Consider the following 14,047-nt stretch of genomic DNA (forward strand, 5'->3'; position numbering starts at 1 on the left):
GCGCCGAGTTATTATTGCAGATTAACGACCGAAGCGATGCCAGAAAATTAATTGAAAATCATCTTCCAAGTTGGGTTTTGCTCCGATGCACTCTACGAGTGCCGCTTTTTTGCACATCCCAACATAAGCCGGCATGGCGCAGCGCAGCAACGCATCATCACGGCGGCAGCAGCAGCAGCGGCAGCCATCGGGCCCCTTCGCGAGATAACCTAGCACACCCCGCGGAACATATCAGCGTCGTGATTGAACCAGGCGCTTGAGGGCATCGGCTTAGGTGAGCAGCTTTGTTGGTCAGGTGGGGGGAGCGTGGTGGGAACGTGGTGGGAGCGTGGTGGGAGCATGGTGGGAGTATGGGGGAAGCGTGGTGCGAGCGTGGTGGGAACGTGGTGGGAGCGTGGTGGGAGCGTGGGGGTAGCGTGGGGGGAGCGTGGGGGGAGCGTGGAGGGAGCGGGGGATAGGTTAAGATGGCCCCACAGCTGGACGGCTGCTTTGAGCCTTCCCCATCTCGGATGACCTTGAGAGACTCCTTGAAGCACACTCCATCAGGGGCTGTCACCCGCGAGACGGCGTGACCTCCGCTCGTCCTGCCTTTACACGCCAGCCATCCTTCCCCATTTACACGGCGGCCCCAGCATCAATTCTTATCTTTGATAATGGCACTGCCAGTCTCGTTAATAGGTGCACAACGGCGGCAAAAAAATTGCAAGACCGCGTTGGCAGCGGTGCACAAGCACGAATAATAATTAAAAAAACGCAATGCATCATCCAGTAACATTGCCCAAAACAATCTTCATTATAATATGCAGCGTTTTTTGGGCAATATCCAGCCAGTTAAATGATAGAGCGAGCGGCTCACAATTGTAAAGTTGCGAGTTAAAATCCTGGTTGTGGGTTAACTTAGCACATTATCGTTATGGGGTTTGATAAGACAGGTAGTCATTTGTTGGTAATTCAATATTGGTTGTCCAGTGGATAGACGTGACCCCACCATGTAAACGTGGAATTTACATCACTGTATTAGGATCGCAGTAAACGGCACCGCCTAAAAGCTCACTTGAGCAAAGAAATCTCTTTGACTTTTGACTTGGCACAATGGCCATTCTTCAAATAGGGGAGATCTCTCTCTCTCCCTCTCTTATTTGTGCTTGTTAATTGCTACGAGACAAAGGGAAGTTCTGTCGTCGCATCTCATGGGTGGGGATGTTGTATTTTTGGCGTAGAACTCGCTGGCACTTGCTCGTGCTTATTGTCGCTGGGCTGGCCGCCTGCACCCTGCGCCCTCTCCTCCCCCATTGCAGTGGACTGCATGGAGCCGCAGTGCTCTGGCAATGGCGTGTGCGTGCAAGGCGTCTGCATCTGCACGCCGGGCTGGGGAGGCAGCAACTGCGAGTCTCCGCGCCTCAAGTGTCCCGACCAGTGTTCGGGCCACGGCAGCTACTTGGTGGAGTCCGATTCATGCAGCTGTGACCCCAACTGGACTGGCTCCGACTGCTCTGTCGGTAAGCACGCGGCGAAGGTCGTGCCGTGGATACACTGATGGTTTAAAAAATATATATATAGTCAAGGTTGTGCTGTGGACATAATGGTGATAAAAAAGTACTTTATTTATACGGTGGTCACTGATATGCTCCAAATATAGATATTGGAAGACAATTCCAGTGGCCAACACGCGTGGAACTCAGCTCATGCATTATTTTGTTTTGCATATACATTAATTTCATATACACTTGTAGGCGTAAGGACCTCCCTTTCTTCTCTCACCCCCCCCCCTCCCCGCCGAGGTGTGGGGAGGGGGCCGGAGACTGAGCCCCCAACTCATGTGACCTCACGGACACAGCAAGGTCGTGTATTTTTGCAGAGAAAGTATTTTTCTCTGCAGTTTAATTGCAGTTGCCTTCATAGGTGTCATGTAATGAGATGAAGAAATGTCTATTTTTTTTGAAGTCTCGAAGAGAAGTGCATCATTCCATTTTTGACAATGGTCTGTGGAAGAATATGTCACATAATTATTTCTGAGATGTGTTTTGTTGCACGACAGCAAAACCAGCGTTTTTTAAAAATATCTTTGAGCTGGAATTTTGGCAAAATTAAAGCAAAAATCAAATTAAAAATGGTCATTCTTTTGGAGCTATTTGTAAACAGACTAGCGAAGACTTTTATGCCGTCTTAATTATAGAAGCATCTATAAAAGGTGTTTCACCAGGAACTATTTACATGAACTGATGTGGAGGAAACATCAGACACCATAGAAACTTGCTACAATGACTGAGCACATATAAAGGGAAAGCATAACATGAAATAAAAGCAACGTTGCAGGCCTATGTTGAACGTGTATTCAATGCATTGTGTTTTTTTTTTCATTATTTAACCGTCCATATGGATGTATGATTCACGCGGCGATGTCTGTCGCTGATTAATGTAACCCTCAGAGTCGCATTAGGCCAAATTAGGTGCCATTATAATTTTTTTTCATTATGGAATTTTTTTCTTAAGCATTGGTGGCTGTGCTGAGGACATCAAATTCACATTAAATGAGAATCCTTTATCATAAGTGGTGACCTAGGTCCTGAACTCAAGGATCTCAGAGGTGCTAATTGAGGACTTCCATGCAGCCCTGAGTCACCTCGCTTGTCTCTGATATTTTTTGCTTACGTTTTTAGTTGCTTACATATCTCCTGACTTGTGTACGTTTGATCATGTCGCCTTAGCTGTGTGGTCTATTAATTTGACATCGTTATCCATTGTAGCTGCACCCAATTGGTGTAAAAGGCTCTGTTTTATTCTGGAATACGTAACGTAGAACTCAATGCTAAGCAAGTCGATATTAATTTGAGAAAGCACGTTACATATTTTTGTCTGTCCTGGTCTAATTGACGAAAACTCGCAGAAGCCTTAAACTGCTCATTTCATTTCACTCATTATTTCAGTCTAGATTGCCTCAAGTGGTCAAACATTGAGTCAAACACTCTTAGCTAATGAATGTTGGTGTGTGGGGTGCACACTTCCCACCGCCAGTACCCATAAATGTCATCAGTGAAACAAATCGGTGAATTAATTCTCTTTTTATATATACAATTTATATATAATATTTAACCCAATGGACATGTTTGGTGTTTCTTCGTGTATTGCAGTCACTCCTAACATTACTAAATTATCTGAGTTTGCGCCCTCATTCCGACTTGTGCCTATGCAGTTTGCAGGTAGTCGTAGCAATCGTCACGCTTGACAATTTCTGTCCACTCGAAGTCACCGTTGGCGAATGTACGAAGCAATTCGTCGTCGAATATTTTTTGCTCGCCGACTTCGTTCACGAAATTAACGCCGCCGCAAAGAGGAGAGCTTGCCCCAGCGCGCAGTTGGCGACGCGAGATCTTTACCGTTGGCGAGCGGTCGGGGACTGGCAGCTGCACGTCCCTTGCGCGGTGGAGCGTCGCGCCACACGGTGACATGCACACCGCGTGCAACGGAAGACCAGGCTTGGGTGGTAAATCATGAAGCCCTTGGGGGGGGGGGGGGGGGTAGCCAACGGTGCAGCCGTCTCCTCTCTGTGTGGCTCCCATGCGTTACTTCTCACGGTAATTCTTTTTGGAGGAATTGAAACTGCGACAAAGTAATCTGACTTGTCAGAGGTAATATTATCGAATTAGGTTAGCGTTTGTACAATTAGATATTTTTGCATTGCAATTATTTTTTGTTGTTGTTGAAATTCTGCAAGAGTTCTCCTGGCATGGAATGAGCGCAGCAAATTATGGCATCCCACAGAGGGAACGTAATGCGGTTTTTAGCGAAATAGCTACATTTGTTTTAATTAATGTACCGATATTTAACCGGCTGAAACCAAAATGAAATGTGCACGAGCGATTTTTAAGTATTACGTTTTTTTCTCTCTCCTCATCAGTTCGCTTGCGACGTCTGCCGGCGTTTGGGGCGCGTGACGCTTTCATTGAGCTTTTGCAAGGAGAAACTTGAGGAATCTTGCTTTCGGCCAAGTTACTCGCATGTAATTCTACAATAGCAATTATCAAGGGGTGAACGTAAAAAAACAAGTATGATCATCCTTTCGAGTTTTTTTTTATAAAAGAAATAATACACCACAAGCTTGGCCTAATTGTCAATTTTTATTCAGAGCATTGTTTAAGGCATCATTCAAACATCTACGTTAACTTTTTAGACCAGAATTTGCATTGCAAGTGACGTAACGATCAGAATGACCCAATCTGCTGTATCATTGCGTGTTTGGGTAATCGTTTTGTATATATCACATGAATGTCAGAGTCCTAGATTCCGTAGATTTTTGTTGATTGGCTGTTATAGTAAATAAATAAGTTCATGAACGATATATTTGCCCCCGGTTTTAGTTAATCATTCTGCCATGATACGGCAAGGGTACATAGATACATTTATACGTGAATCTAATTTCACAGCCAAATTCTCAATTTTATTGAATGACATCTCTTTTTATGCCTGGCTGGGAGGGAGGGGGGAAGTAATGAATGCAATGTTTTAGGAAACAATGATGTTATTTCTGTCATACATGCCCACTCTGTGGCTTTTATGGGGCCTTAGAGGTCAGTGACTTTTATTTTTAATCAATAGCCCCCCTGTAGGATTCAGACATATTGCAAGCACCGGTGATTCCTACCCTGTTTAAAATGCTAATGTACCCACTAGACGTCCAGCACTCAATCTTTGCTTGAGCCAGACTGATGTGACCTTGATCAGTGACAGAGGTCAATTATATTAAATAAATGGCTTTGTACGATGTACAGTGAAATTGCAGTGATGGCAAAGAAGAAAAATACAAGGTTGTCAACATTTCGGTCGATAGGCCTTCATCAAGACTTATCCTGATTAAGTTCTGATTAAGGCCCAAAGTGGAATTAGTTTGTTTGGGTTAGCGATACCGGCAATTAATTCCGAAAACATTTCAATGCCACAGTGAATCTTGACACCTCCAACCTGGGCATTTATCTTGTTATGACCCAGAAATCGCACATTGTTAAAAGTCTATTTTAGAGGTAATTACTCAGAAATATCTAAGAGGTTTTTTTTACTACCGGGGCACGAAACCCGCAAATGGGATCATCTACTTTTTTGTTATCTCATTTACCTCTGAGAAAAAGAGGCTAATTGGTAACACTATTGCAGGCTTATCAACAACAAAACCCACGATAGCATGATAACAGAACATATTTTTTCCCCCCACTTTATTGGGGGGGAAAATCGGTCAGAAAATAATAAATGCTTTGCGTGATTTAGCCACTATATCACAATAGGGCTTGAAGGAGCACATGCTTATTCTGGAGGCTGCTGGGTTTGTGCGTTTGCCTTTGTTTGTAATGTTTTATTTTGTTGAGTTGTGCAATAAATTAATAAACTCCACAAATAACAGAAAATCATTTATGGAAATAATGTTTGCCAATGGGGAAAGAGGCAGCATTCAAAGTGACAAAGCTTTATTGATTCCTACATTGTTTATAACTGGATCTTCCTTGTAAATTAAATATTTAATCTGAAGGAGCTCTTGTATGGTTCTAAATCAATAAATATATTGATGCTGATGCTAATGATTTTGATAGCATTGCTACCTAGTGCCACAGTCATATAATCATAAGTGCACTCGTTGGAATTTCATCCATGTAGGCAAGTTCTTCAGTTACATTTTGAGGAATTTCATTATTTTCACTTTGCTAAATGCTTTTGTTAGTCAATATACACACTACTCATCAGCAGCAGCAGCCATGAGCAATCCACTGCTCGACCTCTCTAACCCATCACAACGTCTCACGGTCATGCGGTGTAGAAATTCATCTGGCTCCTTCACACGAGCTGATTTCATCTCTCCTTCTCCACAGTGGAACCCATTCCATCCATTGGCTGCCACTCCGTAATTATTCTTGACCCATTGGTCGTTATCCCATGCAAAGATATGCCCTGCCCCCATCACACTTAGCCGTAAGAGTGATTGTCCTTAATCAGCGTATGCTCTCTAAAACCATGTGTTGCTATTTTTGTATCTCAATGTAATTCCAAGGAATTTCTCCCGCACGCTTCCTTGTACACGTGTACATTTGTGCACGAATTCCTGCAAACATTGCCAAACGTTTGCAAAAGGCTACATTCATTTACACAGATGTGTAATGAGTATTGGTATTCTTCCAAGAAGGCCATCCTTAGCCTTTCACTAATTCATTGCTTTACACATTTGGATGTTGGAACTGGAGTCTGCTTGATGAGTGCCAATGTATCCATGGGGCAGAGGTCTTTCAAGCCGCTGTTGTGCATATGCCAGCATGCTCGGCGTGGGTTGTAAATGATAACTTTTTGGCCACTCCACCACCCGTCTTATGAGGGTTTTCCAAAATCCGGCAAAAAATTTGGGATTGTGGTCTGAGGTGCGGAGAGACCAAACGGATTTATTTATTTTAATCTATTTTCTCTGTTTTGATTTTTTTTCTTACGTGTATCATTTTCTCATTATTTATGTATTCGTTTTTTTTATTTGCTAAGTAGTGGGGTTTTGTTTATTGTATTATCTGTGTACGGAACCGGATAATCGATGTGCAGCGTCGTGGGATGCAATTGCATGAATGGCGCCCTATAAAATGAAATTATTATTACGACCTACTTGCTGTGCTACTTGTCACTGGGCGATCACACGCAAAAACACCCATCGGGAATCTCAGCGTGTCATTGTGCGCTCGCCACCTCAGAGAGGGGTCCGCTCGCCACGAAGAGCGCGTGAGCCCTGCGCCCAGTGACCTTGCCGCTGCCATAGAGACAGCTTGCAGGTGTTTCCACATTCACCTTCGAAGCCCAGAACAACCAAATTGCCCCCCCCCCACCAGCCTCTGCTGTTTCATAATCTCTGAGTGCACTCGACCATCGACCTCTGTAATAACAAATAACCGTGCACGTGCGTGTGTGCGTGCGTCCGTGTGTACGTGCGTGTGCGTGCGTGTGTGTGTGTGCGTGTGCGCGCGAATGGGGAGCGGTAGTGCTGCGGTTAGCGCACTGCACCACGAATCCGGCGACCCGAGTTCGATTCCTGCTCACGGCTAACACCGGCGACGGTAATCTGGACCGGTCCTGGGCCTCCCTGAGGTCGATTAATCCTGAAATGAGTACCTGGTGCAGTGTGTAAAAATAGCGCCACTAGGGAGACAAAGCCGACCGGGCGTGGTGTTGGCTACCGGACCCACTCGTGTGCCGTGCCGGCCTTCATGGGTACTGCTCGCTAACAGCACTTGCCCAACACTCTGTTCAGGCTATACGGGGATTTTTTGTTTGTTTTATCTTTGTGTGCGTGTGTGCCCGTGTGTGCGCGTGTCTGTGTGTGCGCGTGTCTGTGCGTGCGTGCGCGTGTCCGCAGTGCATTCCCTTCGCTCCCCCGAGCTGCTGCGTTATTGAGCCGGTCTGTTTTTAGTGTGCCGTTTATCTGCAAAAAAAAGGCACACTCAGCGCTGCTTGTACCACAGTAATAAAATTAATAATGTGTCTCATCTTTACACATGACTATTGATGAATTAATGCCCGGTAATTAAGCAATTTAAATATAAATTGTACCCAGAGCTATCTCTAAATGGAACAACACGCGCGCAGCCCTCGGAACACCGGTTTGCGTGTCTCGCATTCCTGAGCAATTAACTAAGGAGGGATTGAAACACTTTGTTCAACATCGACTTTGCGTCGGAGTTTTTTTTGTTTCTTTCCAAGATTAAATAGCAAGTTGTAAATCGGACGTATCTTTTTAACTTGGAGAAATTTGCCTACTTTTGATGGTCTCTCAAAATGCACAACTGAGATGTGCGTGTGTATGTTGAACTTCTTTCGCACCACACGCAGCCAGCTGCCACTCATTTCGCAGATTTACGCCGATTGGTAAAGGGTGCGGCCTAGCAATCGCTCACTCGCACCACTTATGACCAAAAGCCCTTTCCACTTGAGGAAGCACTGTAGAGCCCCTCCGGAGGGTGATTTGGCCTACTTTTCCACGCCAGCCAGATGTATTTGGAGAGGGAGGTGGGTGACCGCACGTTACACCCACGACATTGCTACCTGCCAAGCGACTATGGTGTGCCAATTTGTATATTATCTGATATACAGACGTATATCCGGTAAGAAATGTGCCGATTGTTTAAACTGCTACGCCGGTAAATGGACCCGAAATGTCTACATTTGGATTGCAAGTCCAATTACAACCACGGCGGCTTCTATTGCCGGCAACGGCAGCCGTGAGGACGCGCTTCCCAACGTGGCTTGCGTGCAGAGGACAGCCGTCGCTGTTGGAGGCGGTTAATAACCATTAACGATTTATTTGTGAGGCATCTTCCACTAATGTCTCAAGGCTACCCAGTAAAAATAAGGGTATGAAAAAGGCCAAGAGAGACAGAAACGCTACATAGAACAAACTGCCTTAAGAAGATGTGGCTTTTAAGACGAGGCGGTTGGGATATGGGGGCGCTAAATTAACCGCGTGGCACTTTGCAATTCAGGAAATGGCACGTGTAGGATGGCGGGCGAGTCGTTACACCTCAGCGTGATGTGGCGTGATTGCTAAACAGTATGGCACGTGGTGCTAATTTCGAGAGCAGGCTTTTTTTTAAGTGGGTAGGTAGGGGGAAAAAACGTTACTGTAGCAGGGGGTTAATGCATTCCCGGCGCTAATAAACAGTGACCAACTCCTGTGAGCAATGCGATGGGGGTATTTAATGTGAGCGAACAGCTTGTAGACTGCGCTTAATTTCCCGGCCTAATGGTGGTATCTTAGCATGGAAACAATACGCCTAGCTGCGCAAATACATTCTCTAAAGAGCTCTTTTGTTCGGTTGAATGGTCGAGTGACCATTTCGATCCTACGTGTTTCCCCACAGCCCGTATGCTGGACTCACCTCTAAGTTACCTCCCACGAAAATGTAATGCCTTCCAGATTATTGCTGGCATATTCTGGTCCGAAGCCACTGCATGCAGGTGAATTTAATAGCCATGGAGCAACCCATTTGTTTAGGCGGTAACCTATCACCTAGCCGTGTGGGTCGGTGTCTTTGCAGCCAGCCAGAGCAACAACAGATACGAGCGCAGTTTATTTTATTATTTCTGTATTTATTCTGCTTTTAGGAGGACATTGAAAGTGGGTGCTTTGACCCTGTAATATCTATTCATCTCTGCATGTATCTCTTGTTATTTGCCAAAATCCCACGTGTGCCAGCGAGTTAATATTATTATTACTACGCTATTATAATACGTGCCGTTTGGTTCACAGTGGACTTTAAATATCGCTTGACGTCATTCGCTAGAATAGGCCGTTGTGTGCCGACAATTTAGCCAAATTCGAAAAAATTGCACTGCTAATTACTCATTAGGGAGTATACATGCCAATCATTGCTGTGTCCTGGCAGGCTAATGCCCCAGGTCATTTTTTTCCAAATGAGACTCAACCTGGTCTTTTAAATTCTCACATGATTGTATCAAATTAAACTTAAACAGGTTGTGACAATGTTTGCGTCATTGGTAGCAAATAACTTTTATCTATCTCTTGCAGAAAGTGTATTGCATAAAAAAAATCAAAGTTGCTTCTGTCTCCTTTTAAAACAAAATGAAATCCATCAACCTTTCATTGTTGGAATTCGTAGAGTTGGGAATTATTCCATTCTGGGAAAATGTAACGATGGGATTTAATAGGAAAGCAGGATGAAATCTTGGCAGAGACGAATTAGGTGCTGGCACGTAACGGCGGACAGACCGTCGTGGGTTGAATATTTGGTGCTTAGCAGGAATGGTGGGGAAAAAGACACGTGCAAATTATTTTTGCGTTATTAGGAAGGAGTGATGGAGTAAGTTAAGGATAAGGATTTGCACTTGAACACTAACCCATTTTCGTGGTACATTGGCCAGCGCATTCAACTGCTCAGCTCTTGCTGTGTGAACGGCTTGGACCGAGCTTGCGCACAATGCACTTTCGCTATTACATTAGGCATGGTGCGGTAGGTTTAATACTATCCCACTGTCATTCATACGAACCTGTCCGTGGTTAACTGAACAATTTATAGTGTGAATGTGTCACGCAATGGTACACAGTTGTGGTGTGGGGCGAACGCAAAGCCTTGCGTCTGCTTCCTGGCGCGCTTGTAAAATCACTGCCATGGATTCACCTCTGCATGGCCCCATCCTTGCGGTGCCCACCCCATCTCACAACACAAACACTCTCCTGGAGGCCGGCAAATTTTCCACGATTCCACTTACAATTAATTGCTAATCTATTCCGAACGGTGCTATTCTAATAGATTCCTGGGTGGCTCCTGACAGCGGTAATTGATGATCGTGGGTCAGGGGTGTATTTTTTTTTCTAACATGTACACCTTTGATATGCGCATGGTTCTGTTAATTGGAATCGGCCCATAATCGCATGGAATTAATTAAAATCGATGTGGAATTGTTTCTGATCACAATCAAGGACCGTGGCCTCACTCTCCCGCTGCTGAATTGATCATCGCTGTATACAGAAAAAAAACAGGTCATCGCCCAGCACCTATGCTGTGGTCAACAGGGCGAAGGCAATCGATACGCAAACGAAGAGGGCAGGTCTCGGAGTGACTCGTGAACACACGTAATTCCTGGCCCTGAGTTGATATGCAGTGTATAATCCATTTATCCGGCATTTGGGAGCGAGGGAGAAGCGATCAGACCTGTGCCCCGTGTTCTGGCTCGGGCAGTTTTTGGGGACTCTGTGAACGCAGACCTACTCTCATAATTGAGCCAAAGTTGCTGAATTACACGATGGAAATTCTGTCAAGCTACTAATTGCAGTGGCATTTTGTGCACACTTGGTTATTCAGCGCAGTCGTCGGTTCTGCATGTTACTGTTCGTGTTATGATTACCGATTTAACCGTTTAGTATCACTGCCATTTGGGTGACCCGTTGTGACTTTTAGGTTCTTCCCGTTAATTTATAACGATATTGAACGTTATTTATTAGTGTTATTGACAACATGGCGCACGTAAGATTATATTCTACTGCTGTTCTATCGCACTATTTTATTATCGATGTTACAGGAGATTTATTTAATTTTAAATGGTACCGAATGGGATAGCAATGTCCTTTAAGGTTAATATCCCCAGTGTTACACATGGACTCGACTTGCAGAGTCGTAAACCAAATGCACTAAGAGAGGCATCATCCTGGCCATGTTTATGGGCTTCATTAGATAAGCGTGGAGCTGCCTCGCTGCGTGTAGCCTTACGCACTTTGAAATCACGATGCTCAGAGGCTAGAGGCTGATGGAGCGGAAGAGTCTGCGTTTATTTTGTTTAACCAGGTGAGAACTCAAGAGAGACATGATAAGTGTCATTGCAAGAGTGAGTTGAAGAGCACGAGACTAGTGTTGACCGCACCATGGTCAGTTTGGTGAGATAGCAGGCCTCAAGCGCAGGAGGCAGCAGATCATCCTGAGATTAATCTGCAACCGATTAATAAGACTTTCCTCAAGATGTGTTTAAGTAAAGTCAATATTAAGATGAAAAGATCTGAATAAGAATTGGTATTAAATTAGGTCACCGGGCGACTCCGGGGGTCAAAGCCCCGAGCTGGCGCCGCTGAGATCGTGGGTTTCTCATTCCATCTGCAGCCGGCTGTAATTGCACAGCTCTCTCAAGTGTCGCAAGCTGATGGCCTCAGTCCAGTGAACCTGACTGCATGTGAAAAAAATCATCAGGTTACGTTGTTTTATTTTGATATTTTATGAATGCAGCAACAACATCTACAAATTCAGCTCTCAGAATCAAAAACACATTCCTGCGGAGGGAGCTGGTAGGAACGTTGGGTTGCTCGGTCAATGGCCAGGGTCAACGGCGGCGTGGTGTATTCCGCAAATATGCCCGACTGTGAGGGCGGGCACAAGCCGGCGTGAGTAGGTTAAACGTTGAGTTTTATAAGGGCACCACGGGGTGACCAGCCCCTCCCCACCCAGCCCCACCCCTCCTACCTCCCACCCAGCCCCACCCTCCACACCCAGCCCCTCCCCACCCAGCCCCTCTCCACCCTCCCCACCCAGCCCCTCCCCACCCTCCCTCCCCACCCAGCCCCACCCTCCCCATCCAGCCCCTCCCCACCCTCCCCTCCCCATCCAGCCCCTTCCTCCCCACCCAGCCCCTCCCTGCACGACGGACGGACACAATAATCCCCTGTGTGCTGGTGGAACCAGTGGGTTCCTATCAGTATTATTGGTGTGGATACGATACGGCAAACACAAAAGGATGGGCTAAAGGTCACGTGAAGCGATCTCAGAAGTCCTGTCATATATCTGTCTGCAGGTCATTCTCGAACACGTGGGAGATGGTGTTGTTGCATTTGCTTTTGGACGCTTTGTCTCATGCCACGAACGGTGATGGCACAAATTGGAATACAATTGTGAAAAATATAAGAATAGGTTTTACCATTTCTGGCCATAAAACATGTGTTAAGATGTTGAAACACCAAACTGAAACCTTTTGCAAAGAATCATGTCTCCAAAAGGTTTCAGTTTGGTGTTTTAACATGTTAACACCTGTTTTATTGCCAAAAAGGGTAAAACCTATTCTTATTTTTTTATATACTGGCAAAGGAGGTCCCATGATTGTGAAAAAATACTAAATTGCCAAAAATATGAGAAATATAGAAACGGTAAAGGTGCATCCCTGGAATTGCTTGCTCACGCCGGCGCTGTCGGAAGGGCCTCCTTTTGAGAGAGCTCAAGAGAGCACCCCTGAACGTTATTTGGCCTACTCTTCCATACTGACCAGACCTCTTGGAAGAGGCGGGAGTACTCACATTTTACCCCATCACACCCAACTGCTCGGTGGACAGAAGTTGTTGGTGGGTGGAGGGGAAATTGCAATATATATATGAAGGGGGTAAAAAAATAATTCTTTTTTTGGCTGCTGTGTTGCAGAGATGTGTGCCCTGGACTGTGGGAGCCACGGCGTGTGCGTGATGGGAAGTTGCCGCTGCGAGGAGGGCTGGAGTGGCGTGGCGTGCGACCAACGCGCTTGCCATTCCAACTGTGCCGAGCACGGTATCTGCCGGGACGGCACGTGTGAGTGCAGCCAGGGTTGGAACGGAGAGCACTGCACCATCGGTACGTACACCTGGACTCGCACGCTCGCCCCCCCCCCCCGCGCCAATGTGACCTGAGACCAAATCCAACGCGGATCAAACCAAGAGGAAGTGTGCAGGGCAAACCGGCTCATATTTGGCGTTATTGTGACGTAGGTTTTCACGGCCGCGCTGCGTGTCTCTCCCATGCACTTTCATCCTCCCCGGCAGCAGCGGCTTTTGACTGGCCATTGGACAAAGATGGACACCGCATCACACGACCGTCTGGAACACTCTCCTTTCCGATATTTGGAAGCCGCTGGAGCCGTGTACTTTTAAATCTAGAAAACTAATTTCTGTAGAACCGCTTTTTGTGTTTAGTTTGTTGTCCTTCCCCCCGCACCTCCTATTAGCATGGTTGGCTACGTATGGTGTGAAAGAAGTTCAACATACACACGTGCGTGCATTGTTAGGCGTAACGTCGGACATTGAGCAAATCGTTGGAATCCTGCCAAACGGCACTCGGCGCAGAAAACACTTCGGAGAACAATATGACCAGCAATATGAACAATATGAACAAATGTGCGGCGTATAAACTTAAAAGAGAAATCCTCGAGCGGCGGTTGGCATGTTCCTCACAATCGTGAAAAATGGCAACTTAAAAAAAAAACCTGTGCCTTTACCCCGCTCCATATTCATTACAGTCGCCGAGCCAAAATACAAACTTGTCCAAAAATGTCTCTTCCATTGTAAAAAAAAAAATTATAATTTGACAGCGTGCTTAAACTGCATGGTTGGAATGCCGGCAACATCTTTCTGACATGCTTAAGTATTTTAAACAAAAAGAGCTTTTGATTGATCTTCGCCAGCAACATCATGGAAGGGTCTCAAGATGATCACAGCCAAGATGCTGGTGAGCTCCTTTGACTCCTGCAAACCCTCGATACGATGGGTGTTAGCGCCGACGCCCTGGCCACC

The 14,047-nt window shown here is 45.8% G+C and overlaps 1 protein-coding gene across 17 annotated transcripts in view; it reads left to right on the forward strand.

The window, feature by feature from the left end:
* LOC144946632 (teneurin-4-like) overlaps positions 1-14,047 on the forward strand; it is a 416,480-nt gene that overhangs the window by 331,388 nt on the left and 71,045 nt on the right. For all 17 annotated transcript variants that reach the window (XM_078875662.1, XM_078875670.1, XM_078875671.1 and 14 more), the window contains 2 exons: positions 1,299-1,499; positions 12,927-13,112. In XM_078875662.1, coding sequence (XP_078731788.1) covers positions 1,299-1,499; positions 12,927-13,112 — 387 coding nt within the window. The remainder of the gene's footprint in view (positions 1-1,298; positions 1,500-12,926; positions 13,113-14,047) is intronic.

Source organism: Lampetra fluviatilis, chromosome 42, assembly GCF_964198595.1.
Source record: "Lampetra fluviatilis chromosome 42, kcLamFluv1.1, whole genome shotgun sequence".
Taxonomy (NCBI): domain Eukaryota; kingdom Metazoa; phylum Chordata; class Hyperoartia; order Petromyzontiformes; family Petromyzontidae; genus Lampetra; species Lampetra fluviatilis.